Here is a 14052-nt window from a genome sequence, read left to right as displayed (position 1 = left end):
CAGCTTTCAATTTCCTGAACAAGTAGAAGGGAAATTGAAACTGCTTTTGATTATCTGACTTTTTAAAAATAAAAGTATAGTAATAGAATCTGGAGCTATTTCAGTGAAATAGCTGAAGGGAGGCAGGGCAGGACTCTTTGCACAATCCATATTACTGATGCCTGAGGCAGATGCTTGCCAGATAATTATAAATGAATACAACATCTAAAGACATCTGTGTGCTTTCCCTGGCCTTTTCTGAGCTTGAACAGACTGCTCTTTTCAGTAACCCTCTTCTTGCTCCTAGTCGGAATAATAACAGTGCAGACCCTAACAGTGACAGTGAAGCAGAGCGGCTTCTTTTAGAATTTATAATTGTAGGGTGGTGTTTAATTTAGGGAGACAGACTAAATCAAATTGTTAACTGTAAGTGTTGTACATACATGTCAGAGTTGCCCACTATTCTATTTTGTTCATGTGCGTTCATTCATTCTCTTTCCTGGCATCACAGTGCGAGCAAGGGTAACTAGGTCAGCAATACTACACTCATCAGAAGCTTAGAAAGGAGGCAGTAGGAGTGGGAGAAGCAGGATGTGCCTTGGGCCAGGTGTTTTCACAGCTGTTGTCTGACATAATTCCCTGAAAGATTAGGTGAGATCAGCACCATGATTCCCAACTCATAGATTACCTAGGTAGAACTGGGATGGTCAGTACTTTCTCCAGGTCACAGGCTTTGGGCAGTGCCTGTTTCGGAACCTCATTTCTCAGGCCTTACAGCCCCAGCTCTGCCCCTTATGCTCCATTAACCCCTGAGGCTGCTGTTGTAACGCTTGTACCCGCAGATAAAATGCATCACTTTAGACACCTAACAAACATAAAGGCAATTTCCTCTCATGTCAGGGCAGCCAGATTATTTGGAAATTGGTGTCCCCTAAGCTTTGATTTACCTGGACTTAAAATAAAATGAAATATAAGAACTTAGCAATATGAATATTTATCTTTCAAGAGCTTTTGAAATGCATTATTTTGGCTTGCTAACCAGAGGACAAGAATAAGTAGGTATCTTATCTCAAAAATCATCAGTAGAATGCTTTTCCTAAAAAGAATTGTGCTTAGCCATCTTTCTAAATCAAAGGGAAGGTATTTCAGACTAAGTAAAGATAAAGAAAATCACATGTTAAATATGTACTAGTTACAGGGATAAAAACACATTTATGAATCTTGAAGATGAATAACTTCTCAGAATTTTAAAATGGTAAATACATGGTTGAGTTTAAATCATGTTTATTTTAATGCCACGTATTTGTTTAACAGATACTTTGTGAACAGCTTCTGTGTACTGATGCACAGTGGTATGTGACATTTAACCAGCCAGAATATGACCTCAGTCCTTAAACTTTGCCCTTAAGCTCCTTATCCTGTAGCACAGGAAGTACTGGTGACTACACACCAAGGTCATGTGAGGTGGGTGCAGGGTGGGTATCCAAATCCAAAGCCAGCCCAGTGCAGGGGTGGTCAGGAAAAGCAGTTTGCAAGAAAGAACACTCAGGCGAAGCCTGGTGGGGATGGAGAATTTCAGTTCAGCTTTGATTCACCACCTCCCCTCTGTACCTGCAGGCAACGTTACCGCTGACCCACAACGTGGACCTGCAGTGGCTGGTGGAATGGAACGCAGTCCTGGTCAATAGCCATTATGATGTGAAGAGCCCTTCCCATGTCTGGATATTTGCACAGTCTGTCAAAGACCCCTGGGTCCTCTGCCTCTTCAGTTTCCTCCGGCAGGAGAACTTGCCCAAACACTGCCCGACAGCCCTCAGCTACGCCTGGCCTTATGCCTTCACTCGGCTCCAGTCGGTGATGCCCCTGGTGGACCCAAAGTAAGGGATCCATGTGCTTTCCTCTGGTTTTCTTGTCTTGCCATCTGTCCTCTTAAATTTTCCTTTTATGCAACAATTGGGTATGATGATCATCTCAAATTTCTGAACTTCCCACTAGAGAATTCTTAACATTAAGTCAAATCATATTTAAAAAATTTTGTCTAGAGCTTGGTTTTTTTTTTAACTTAATAATCAATATGATCCTGTCCAAATCTGTAATCTCAGGCTATTCTTGGTGAAAGAGACCTTCAATTTCTTCTACTCAACTTCTCATCCAATGTGGATATGCTTTGACCAACATCCTTGATGGACAGTTGTTTATCTCTATTAGAGCATTTCCTATGATCTGATCTTTATTAATATGAGGTGCTTAAAATCCAGAACTCAGTTTCATTCTTGTTTTTGACTCCATATTTCTAGTAGCCCAATTAATGCCAAGAAAACCAGCACTGCCGGCAGTGGAGACAACTATGTTACCTTGTGGAGAAATTACCTTATTCTTTGTTTTGGAGTTGCAAAACCCAGTATTATGAGCCCAGGACACTTAAGAGCTTCCACTCCAGAAATAATGGCGACCACACCTGATGGTACAGTGAGCTACGATAACAAGGTGACATGACATGCTTCAGAAGAATTATTCTGTAAGGTTTTTTTTTAGCTTGTTTGTCTAGAGTTCACAGTGCAAATTGCACTGTGCCTGCCATCTGGAGTATTATGGGATCAAATTTTCATCCTATACATTTCTAAATTCCATTGAGTGTTTACGTGAATAATTTATTGCTCTTCCCTGACAAGTGGGGAACTGAAGATAAAAATAAGTTGAGAAACTTTGCTTAAGACCATAGAGTGACTTGTGTTTATTTGTGCCTTGAGGTTTGGTTCGTGTCCTACACACCACATGGCTCTCACTCCTCACCAAATATTCACCCTTCAACCATACCTTGATTATTTCGTTAAAGATGGTTTGTGGACTTAAATGGCTTAATAAAGAAGACTGTCATACAAAATTTTGTTTAGAATCCGTGTCCCAGGTGAAAAAATGCATTCGTTTTGCTGTATGAAATTTGTGGGGTTTTCTTTTTTCCCTGATATGATGGCAGTGCCTTGGGATGTGGTTCAGTACTTTGAAATTGTTACAATGTGGGATCACCGTTTGATTGAGGGAACCTTTGATTACCATGTTACCTCTTTTTCACTTTTAATCAACTTGTTTCAGGCCATAGGTACACCATCAGTGGGAGTTCTGTTAAAGCAGTTGGTGCCTTTGATGAGACTAGAGAGCATTGAGATCACAGAGTCCTTAGTTTTAGGATTTGGAAGAACAAATTCCCTTGTTTTCAGGTACAGTAGTTTTAATGAGTTGTTCTAAATTCATACATATGGCTCCCCTCGTGATTCCCCTTTTCACTCAAGTTTGAGTCTGCATGTTGGCATGTGCCTGGAGAGTTTGTAAGCTTTGTGTGGTTCTCTTTGTTCTTTCTTTAGTTGATGTGTATAACAAGAATTCCCTGCACCTACCTCACATTTGGCTTTAGTCATAGCAACTTTGATTTTGCCTCTCAGAGTTTAGTTTGCTAGCAAGCTTTGTTTTTGATAGATAAATACAAATGAAAGTATTTCAGCATCAATCCTCAGTCTACAATGAGAGGCTACAATGCCAAAATAATATCAGCCTGCCATGCCATTTACACAGAGACACTTTCCAGAGGGTTCTGTGGCATTAGTTGATTTCTCCATAGGGTATGGCTGCCTTAATGGAACCAGCATACATGGCTTTCTGTATTCTTTATTCATATCTGCAGTCATATAACCTCTCTGTCTGAAGCTGTCAGAGCCTTTTGAAAGAGGTATCATAAAATGTTAGTTTGGGCTGCCTCTGAAGACTTTAGCTAAGCAATAAACACTTCAAAGGACAAATAAAATCTCAAATGAAATTTTCCATGTAAGAAAAGAGAATATTCCCAGTAGTCTGTGAGTAACCTTATTTGAAAAATAAAGATGTGCAAAGCATTTTAAAGGCAACTGAGAAAGACCTGTTAGGTTATTTCATGGTTAGAGTCAGATTTTATCCTTAAAAAAAAGTAGTAGTGGATTCTGACCCCAGTAGGTGGCAGTTAACCAGTGTTTTACCAGTTATTGGTTAATTAGTTAAGCCATAGTATCATGTGGATAGATAAGAAGATAACAATAACAATCCCTGAAATCCCCAAGGACTCTTTCCCCGAGAACCTAAGACTTTTTTCCATATCTGCCCTCTTAATATTTCTCATATATTTGTAATACTCAAGACACGTTTGACTTCTGCAATTATAAGAGGTGCTCAACATGATTTGTGTTCATCTTTTATTATCAGCATATATTGAGTATTACAATTTTAATATAGTTTGTGCTTTCTTAAAATGTGTATACTTTTTGGCACCCTCTAAATATGCAACATAAGGTATGTATTAATGTGATTAGGAAGTATCTTTAGGGTTGGGTGCAGTGTCTCACCCTGTAAGCCTAGCACTCGAAGAGGCTAACGCAAGGGATTGCTTGAGCTCAGGAGTTCAAGACCAGCCTGAGCAAAAGTGAGACCCTGTCTTTACTAAAAAATAGAAAAATTGCAGCAAGATCTCTTGAGCCCAAGAATTAAAAGTTGCTGTGAGCTATGATGCCATGGCACGCTACCCAGGGGATAAAGTGAGACTCTGTCTCAAAAAAAAAAAAAAAAGATGTATTTGTACTATGCAAGATAAAAGATTTCTATGAGAACCTCACTATTTTAGTACTTGCCATACTGGTATTTATCATATATCTCAGATAAAGAAATTTGGCTCTGAAATCGAAAAAGACTTTCTTTATAAAATCAGCTATAAGTCAGTCTCCTGAGCATAGATGCCAAAGGTATTACATAGTAACTACACCCATTCATTTTCCTGTAATTAGACTGACAATGTCTGTACAGTGGCTCAATTTTATTTATCTTCAGTTCCATAGTTTGTAGTAAAGTGCTTTGAATGTAGTAAACACTTGGAAAATATTGTTTCATTGTTCACAAAGGGTTTTTTGCCATAGATGATTCCAGAATATTAAATCAAAATCAAGTCAGTAAATATGTATTGAACCAAAATTATATGCAGAGTACTGGAACCAAAACCAATAACGTGAAGTATAGGCCAATACCTGTTTCCAGTTCACCACAACAGGGAAATCATGAGGTCAGCAGAGATTTTGATGTTAGAAGCAAAGTGAAAAAAGCAAGTGATTTAGGACTGAGTGGATAGACAGGATTTTAGTGACCAGTTTGTTGTCAATAACAATAAATTTCAAATGCTGCCCTCTTTTCTCCATAGAGAACTGGTAGAAGAACTTCATCCATTAATGAAAGAAGCCCTGGAACGAAGACCAGAGGTAAGATTTCAAATTTAAATAACTGAAGCTTGATTTACTTGGACAAGGGTGTGAATTTCAACCAGGCCAAATAGTTTCCCCTAAAGAATACAAACACTCAACCACTTTTTAATAATGACACTTAATATTTCAACTTTTGTTATTTTTATTATTTTCAGTATTGAGAATTTAATGTGATACCGTTCTGTGGATTTCATATCCTAAATGTATAAATGCAAAACAACTTAAATAGTCACATATATGAAAAGTCATTGCATTCTTTTACAAGAAGTTTGAGTTAAATATAACTTCAGTGTTTGGTTTGTTTGCTTGTTATTTAAAAAGAGTTGGAGGACCAAGAATGTAATTTGTCTTATTTGGCATAGGAAGCGTTTTCCTCAACGTTATCTTCCCCAAAGAGAATTCTGAAAAGGATGAACTTACAATGTACCAGGATAAAAATAATAAGACTAAAAGAAAAAATCAGCTTCCCATATAGTAGCTATGACATAAGAAATAGAAGAAATTTAGCAATTTGAAAAAGAAGAGTGTTACCTCTGGGACCAAGGGCTGGGGGGATTCTGTGCATCCCTGTCCCTTCCCCGTGTTTCAGGTTGTTGAGCCTTTCAGCAGGTACTGGGAGCACCAGCTCAGCAGGTACTGGGAGCACCAGCTTAGTTCTCAACCTGCCCACCCAATAGATATTTATTGACTCACTTACGATCTGTTTCTCTTACAGCCTGTAATAGCAAGCATTTTCTCTAACGATTTGGAAGAAAGAAAAATACCTGTTGTCTTTTATGCTTAGAGCATTGAAATTGACTCACTTAGGCCTGTCTTTCATACAGTTGTTACAGTTAATATTGTTTTGCCTGTGTTCATAAGGATATCACCTCTTTCTACACAGAACAAGAAACGCCGAGAACGGCGAGACTTGTTGAGGCTACAGCTACTTCGAATTTTTGAACTTTTGGCTGATGCTGGTGTAATAAGTGACAGGTAGTGTCAAAATTCTACTGAGCTGATCTCTCCTCACCAAACTGGTCTTTTGTGTGTGTGTGTGTCTCTCTCTCTCTTTTGTTTTCTTTTTTAAAATATGATACCATTAACTAAGAAGAGTCAAAAAAAAAAAGCTTGCTTTTCCTTTTCTTTTTTTCATCTTCTATTTAATCCACCTATAGGTTAGGAACAAGTTTAGTGTGTGATTTCTGACAGTGAATCTTGTTTTTCATGAAGCATGTACCACTTGGACGTAAAAACTGGTCATCTAAAAGTTTAACCTTTCTGTATTCCAGCACAAATGGAGCCTTAGAACGGGATACGTTAGCCCTGGGAGCTTTGTTCTTAGAATACGTAGACTTGACTCGCATGCTCCTTGAAGCAGAAAATGACAAAGAAGTTGAAATTCTTAAAGATATCCGGGCACATTTTAGTGCAATGGTGGCCAACTTGATTCAGTGTGTTCCAGGTATAATGATACATCATTGCAAGTTACTTTTCATGTTTATTTATTATTTATTACTGTGTTTTCCTTTTTAATCCCACTGGCCTGTATACAGGTCTTGGATATAATTATTTATTTAAGATACTTGGAAATACACTTGAGACCAGATTGTTACAATGCAGCAGAATTGGGAAGGGAACAATAGGAATTAAATATGGCATTATGCTGGTCATCTCTATTCTTTATTTTGGTTCCCATCTGAAAATGAACTTATGTGATTTTTTTCTTGAGACAGAGTCTCACTGTGTCATCCTCAGTAGAGTGCCATGGCATCGCAGCTCCCAGCAACCTCAAACTCTTGGGCTTAAGTGATTCTCTTGCCTGAGCCTCCCAAGTAGCTGGGACTACAGGTGTCCGCCACAACACCCGGCTATTTCTTTTTTGTTGCAATTGTCATTTTTGATTTCAGCTGGCCTGGGCCAGGTTCTAGCCCACCAGGCTCAGTGTATGTGGCTGGAGCCCTACCCCCTGAGCTACGGGCGCTGCCCAACTTATGTGATTTCTATAATGAAGGAAGTAATTCAAAAGGAACATTCACATAGGCTTCATTATTTTCACATTGTCTCTGTGCTAATCTGTGAACAAGTAATGACAGCAGTATTCCTCTCTCTGACTCTTCCCTGGCTACACATTAAATAGATTTCTATGTAGCTTACTATATATTACATTTGGTTTAACATTACCTTATAAAGACAATTATCTTTCACAGCATAAATAGGTATCAAATGTTTTCATTCTAATAGAAGCATAGAAATAAAGTAGCTGGACAGTTTACTGTAAAAATTATTCTAATTTAAAATTTGGGACATAATTACAAAAAGGCACAACTCAGCTCAACCAATGTCTCTGCTTCTCGTTATTTTGGTGTTAATAACCTTCTTACCAATCCTCATCTCTGATGACGCTAAACTAAGACAGGAGTCAGCCTCTTCAGTTAAAGTGTGTTTGAAATGTGTCCCTCCCAAGTCTATACTGTGTTTCAGAGCTCTTCCCAGAGACCAGTGGCATTTTATATGTAAGCGACAGCTGAGCGGGAAATGTGGTAGTTTTCCTAGGTATGGATTCGAAAATAGTCTCTGTGGGTCCCATCCCTGCTCCTCAGAGTCAAGGTGCTACTAACTGCAACAAGAGGAGAGGAGGAGTGCACCCTGAGAAAGAAAATTGAGCTTCACTTTTTAATTTTTTTTTTTTTTTTTTACAGTTTTTGGCTGGGGCTGGGTTTGAACCCGCCACCTCCGGCATATGGGGCTGGCGCCCTACTCTATTGAGCCACAGGTGCCACCCAAGCTTCACTTTTTAAATACCTATTTTATTACCTAAAGAAAATAGGACTTAGGAAATGAAAGTGTTCCTTCCCTCAGACTTAAGAAGTATAGATAATAGTGATACAGACTGTATTCAGTCTTACAGGCTAACTAACTCTTGTGTTTCTCCACAGTTCATCATCGGAGATTTCTCTTCCCCCAGCAAAGCCTGAGGCACCATCTTTTCATCTTGTTTAGCCAGTGGGCAGGACCCTTCAGCATTATGTTTACTCCTCTGGATCGTTACAGTGACAGAAACCATCAGATTACAAGATACCAGTATTGTGCCTTAAAGGTAGGTGACAGTTTCCTCATAGAGAGACTTGTCAGATCACTGGTCTCCTTCCTTAAACTGACAACCATGCTTTTAAAATAAAGTTAAAATAAATAGCACTATATAATATGATAAAATACTATACATACAAAAAAATAAAATAGGCACACACATGTACATAAATACTTAAACTGACCTCGGAAATTCTAAAATATTCACACATAAAGACAGAAAATGTGTGTAAATATGTAAATAGTGCATTTATTTACAGTTTTTAAAATACAAAACTTTTTCAAGCTCTCACTTTTATCCCGGGTTTCTCCTCTATGAAAACCATATATTTTTTCTCATTTATCTCTTATATAGCTGCCTTATCAATTAACTTTCAACCTAAGGGAAAAAATAAGTATCACGTCAAGTTCAAAATCTACCAAGAGCTTCATTTACTTTCTAGTCGTCTTCTGTCCTAGAAAACTGCCAGATATAAATTTCTATCCTACTAGAATTATTCAGTATCTTCAGAAGCATGACTCCTTTCAGTATAATTTCCTTTAGAAAATTAACTGTATATCTGCTCTGTCATTTATATCATAAGTTACTGACTCTCAGGCAGACTTCACATCAGTGGAGCTAATTTAAACTATGGCCCTGGCAGTCAGTTGGACCTGCCAATTACAGACTTAATCCAGATTCTCTTCTCTTCCTTTCCCTTGATTTCTTTCCCTGCCTTCAGAGGAACTAAAGTTTATATTTTTAATTTACTTTACCTTTGATTAAGGATCATAATTTCTTATTTTTCTATGTTTCATAGTTTGTCAGGTCAGTATATTAGCCAAATTTTGTCAAAAAAGCCAAATATGAAACACTATATTCATCCTATAAACAGAATTCACTTGAAATCATTGAAGGAAAGTTTATTTTAAATATTGTGAAATGGTTATTTCATTCTGAATACTCATCATACAGAGTTTTTATGGGTAAAAAGTTATGTGTCCACAAAGCTAAATTTATGGTTTTTAACTCACAAAAAAGAGTCAAAGGCCGGGTACAGTGGCTCATTTCTGTAATCCTAGCACTTTGGGAGGCCAAGGTGGAAAGATTTCTTGAGGCTAGAAGTTTGAGATCAACCTGAGTAAAAGAAAAACCCCATCTGTACAAAAAAAACCCATAAAAAATAGCCAGACATGGTGGTGTATGCCTGTAGCCCCAGGTACTAGGGAGGCTGATTCAGGATGACTGCGTCAGCCCAGGAGTTTCAGGTTATGATAAGCTATAAAGACTCCCACTGTACCCTAGCATGGGCAACAGACTAAGACTCTGTCTTTAAAAACAAAAAAAGCCAAATTTGAATCTGATATGTCTTACTAAATCTACTAAAGAATGTTTTGAAATCTTGGGGAAATAAAACTGCTTTTAAAGGGCCTTCATCATTTATAAATCCGATTTTATGTTTTCCAGAATCTGTTAGGGACCATTAGGTTATTTCAGGTTGTATTTTCATGCTGTGTTGTGTCATTCTCATTAGGCAATGTCTGCAGTACTGTGCTGCGGTCCTGTCTTTGACAATGTGGGGCTTTCCCCAGATGGCTACCTGTATAAGTGGCTTGATAACATTCTGGCTTGTCAAGATTTACGCGTAAGTACTAGGCAAAAATATGTTGTTTTTAAGTGTTTTTAGTGTCCTGTCTCAGTTGAGTCACTGAGATGTATAAGCTATGTTCACAACACAAACTTTTCACATGTCAACCACACAGAATGGGTCTATGTGTTGCTCCTGTTACAATGTGATGCATCAGAATGAAAAAATATAGTAATATCCTCCAAAATTGACCACAAATTGTGTCAGAAATCACGTTTCAAAAAAGTTCAAATCACTGAAATGATATAGACTTGTAGCAGCCCATATAGCCTATGGCTAGGAGGAGTGAGAGTTATAAGAAATACCTATATAGCTCAATAATGGAACACCTTGGGGAAAAGGGCATGGAGAGGGATTTAGCTCTCCTAACAAGCATGAGCGCTCACGAGATGAGAGCATTGGTGAATTGGCAGTCTTTATACCTGTGGTGTTCAGAGGCATGAGATCTGCCTTATATTCGGCTGGAGGAGAAGGCACATTCTACCACGGACCTGCTCACTCTCACCCTGTCACTTCTCCTGCCTGCAGAATGCCAGCACAGTGTCTCTCTGCTGAAGATCACTAAGCTCTGCAAAAGACTAAGATCTATCTTTCTGGCTCGGCGCCTATAGCTCAACCGGCTAAGGCGCCAGCCACGTACACCTAAGGTGGCGGGTTCGAATCCCCAGCCCGGACCCGCCAAACAACAATGATCGCTGCAACCAAAAAATAGCCGGGCGTTGTGGCGGGCGCCTGTGGTCCCAGCTACTTGGGAGGCAGAGGCAGGAGACTCGCTTGAGCCCAGAAGACTGCTTTACTCTCTCAAAGACTATCTCTCTCTCTCTCCCTTCAGCTAAAGTAAATAGCCCTCAGGCACCTAGGAGCAATTGTTCCTAAGCCGTGAGCGAGATAACACCATAGTGTCTGCAGGAACCAGTCCTGGGCCTGATAAGTGGTATCCACGAGGGAACCCTGACACAGACTATTTTCTCTAATCACAGTAGCATTAAACTAATATTAAATAACAAAATGATATTTAAAAATATACCCCCAGGTAACAAGTGAGTCAAAGAATAAATAACAATGGAAACAGGAAAATACTTTTAACTGAAGAATAATGAAAATATTACCTATTAAATTTGTGGGCCATTAATAAAGCCTTGCTTAGAGTGTAATGTATGGCCTTAAATGCATATACATGTATTAGAAAGAAAAAAATGGCTGATAATCAATGACCTAAGCATCCATCACAAGACGTTAGAAAAACAGTAGCATATCAAACTCACAAAAAATTACAATGAAGGAAATAATAGACATAAGAGTAAAAATCAATAATAGAGAAAAGAATTGTAATGTTCAACAAGGTCAAGAGTTGAATTTGTTAAAAGACTAATAAAGTTAAGACATTCATGACAAGTCTAATCAAGTAAGAGAGAGAAAGACAGAGTGACAGGGACCATGAGCAAGAAGGAGTGAGAGGCACATGTACCTAATATCAGAACTATAAAGGGGATGCATCACTACAGACGCAATAGACATAAAAATTAAAGAGAACATATGAACATCTTTGTGGCAATAAATTTGAAAATCTAAATAAAATAGACTAATTCCTAGAAAAACACAATAGAAAAAGAAAAGGAAGACCAAGATAGCCAAATAAGTAATAAAGAAATTGAATTAATAAATTGAAAGTCTTAAAGAAACAAAACTTTAGGACTAGATTGCTTAACTGATCAATTCTACCAAACATTTAAGGAACAAATTGCATGGATTTAGTACAAATGCTTAAAGATAAAACAGATAAAGAAAAAGAGAAAACAGATGAAGAGGAACTACATCCCACTACATTTATGAGACCGACAGCATAACCTTGATAATTAAACTAGAAAATTATGTAGCAAGAAAGAAAATTAAAAGGCAATATATCATTCATTAGTATAGATTTTAAAACTTTGAATAAAATACTAGAAAACAGAATCCAATGATGTGTAAAAAAGATGGTTCATCATGATCAAATTGAGTTTATTCAAGGACTTCAAGGTTGGTTTAATATTCAAATATCTGTTAGTTCATTAGTATATTAGTTCCATTACTAAAATCTTAAAAAGGAAATATATGATCATCTCAGATGCAAAGAAAGCATTCTACATTTATTTATGAAAAAACTCCTGGCAAAACTAAGAATAGAATATTCTGGCTTCTCCTGGAAAAATGTGCATACTCACTGTCAGTATTTGACAGTAACTTCAGGAATTATCAATTTAGTGTCCTATTAATTCTGTCTCATATGGTTGTTTCTTCCCTGGTGAAGAAATGTATATTAAAGCTGCATTACTTTTTGAAAGCTCAGCAGCTAAGCTTCATATAGTATATTTAGTAATCAAGCCTCACAATCATATTCCCTCTGCTTTTTTCCTTGAAAGACTTTGTTTACATAGAGGATATTCTTGGTATATTAGATTTTTTTAACCAAATACACATACTTTTCAAAAAGATTTTAAACACAAAAGGAAAACATACCGAATGAAGTCTTCTTCATGTTTTCTGAGTTAAAAATTGAGAGTCAAATTTAGTGTGTACATTTCAGTTTTCAGTTGAACATTACACCCTCTTAAAGAATACATGACATAAAAATTAAGCAAAAATTTCTGTCACTCAGTTTTGTATTGGCTAGGCTTAATCTTGTGTCTTTCTCTAGGAGATTCTTTCATTAAATATGAATAATATTGATTTGCTCTTTGTGTTCAGGTTCATCAGCTTGGCTGCGAAGTTGTTGTCTTACTACTGGAACTTAATCCTGATCAAATAAATCTTTTCAATTGGGCAATTGACCGATGCTACACGGGTTCCTACCAGCTTGCATCTGGATGCTTCAAAGCCATAGCAACTGTGTGCGGAAGCAGGTATGAGTTTCTGCAGGCAGTGGTCAGTGGCAGTTGTAATAGCAATGTTTGAGAGCTGATTGTGCTGCAATTATCTGACCAAGTAAATTCCATGGGAATAAAATATGGCTCAGAAGTCCTCAGCAGATAAACTGCTCCCTAGAAGTTTGCAATTATATTGATTTTTCTCATTTTGTCAAGAAAATGATTTGTTGTTATAGCACCCTTCTTTTTAATTCCCTGGAATTTCACAGTGAAATGTTACAGCAGGATTTGAAAATGACAAAGACGGTACATTAAATGAACTAAAGGAATGTCTAGAAATGTTTGTGACAAAGATGAACTGTAAGCTCTTCACTCATCTTTAGATCAGACCAAACCCAAGAAGTGGCCTAAAATTTGTTAATGTTCAGAATTTTAGAAAGGAAAATATCAGAAGAAAATGTGACATCCCAGATGCTATAGATGATGCTTTTAGAACCACTGCCCTTATTACATAAATTAATCATTCAGTGATGCTATTTAGTGTTATGATTTATTGAGTGAAATAATTTCACAGCTAAGATGAAAGAGTTAATGAGGATTCCTTCAGTTGCATAACCTATCCCCCAAAGAGGTTATGTATTAGAAAATTGAGAGAATGCAGCTCAAGTCTTTTTAAAAAAAGATTCACATAGACTGTCAGCTTTACGCTTTAATTAAATTTTGTACTAAATTAAGGGAATAAAAGTGAATTAGTTCTAAATTCCAACTTATTATGGGTCTAAATAAGAACAATATTTTAGAAGACATCTACTGTCAACAAACCTAAAATGAGTATCCTTTTTAAAAAGACAAATTTCTTTGTAAAATTTTTATCTTTCTTTTATAAAGATAATAGGTAACATTTCATGCCTAAAGCTTTCATTTTCTGTAATCTTAGTACTAGACTTTTTATTACAAACTTTCATCTCCATAAAAGTTATAGCAGACAAATATAACAGCATCCTGAACCATCTGATTTTCCAATGAGTTTTATTTGATATGAGCGTTACGAAAAAACATACCTACAGGACATTACAAAAAAGAACATGGTTGCAAAAATCATTCTCCAGTGTTTTTTTAAATTTTCAGATAGTTCAAGATTTTCAGGGGTCCTCAAACTTTTTAAACAGGGGGCCAGCTCACTGTCCCTCAGACTGTTGGAGGGCCGGACTGTGGCCTCGGGATGAGTTGGCTGCTAAGCAGGACAGGCAGCGGCAG

The 14052-nt window shown here is 37.3% G+C and overlaps 1 protein-coding gene across 1 annotated transcript in view; it reads left to right on the top strand.

The window, feature by feature from the left end:
* FRY (FRY microtubule binding protein) overlaps positions 1 to 14052 on the top strand; it is a 251083-nt gene that overhangs the window by 135792 nt on the left and 101239 nt on the right. Inside the window, exons 21-29 of the mRNA XM_003797632.2 lie at positions 1597 to 1856; positions 2277 to 2466; positions 3073 to 3197; positions 5192 to 5249; positions 6136 to 6227; positions 6524 to 6696; positions 8171 to 8331; positions 9836 to 9946; positions 12677 to 12831. Coding sequence (XP_003797680.1) covers positions 1597 to 1856; positions 2277 to 2466; positions 3073 to 3197; positions 5192 to 5249; positions 6136 to 6227; positions 6524 to 6696; positions 8171 to 8331; positions 9836 to 9946; positions 12677 to 12831 — 1325 coding nt within the window. The remainder of the gene's footprint in view (positions 1 to 1596; positions 1857 to 2276; positions 2467 to 3072; positions 3198 to 5191; positions 5250 to 6135; positions 6228 to 6523; positions 6697 to 8170; positions 8332 to 9835; positions 9947 to 12676; positions 12832 to 14052) is intronic.

Source organism: Otolemur garnettii, unplaced genomic scaffold (assembly GCF_000181295.1).
Source record: "Otolemur garnettii isolate 467f Iridium unplaced genomic scaffold, OtoGar3 scaffold00120, whole genome shotgun sequence".
NCBI classification, from domain to species: Eukaryota; Metazoa; Chordata; class Mammalia; order Primates; family Galagidae; genus Otolemur; species Otolemur garnettii.
The sequence above is the reverse complement of the archived record's forward strand: the minus strand, read 5'-3'. Positions and strand labels throughout refer to the sequence as shown.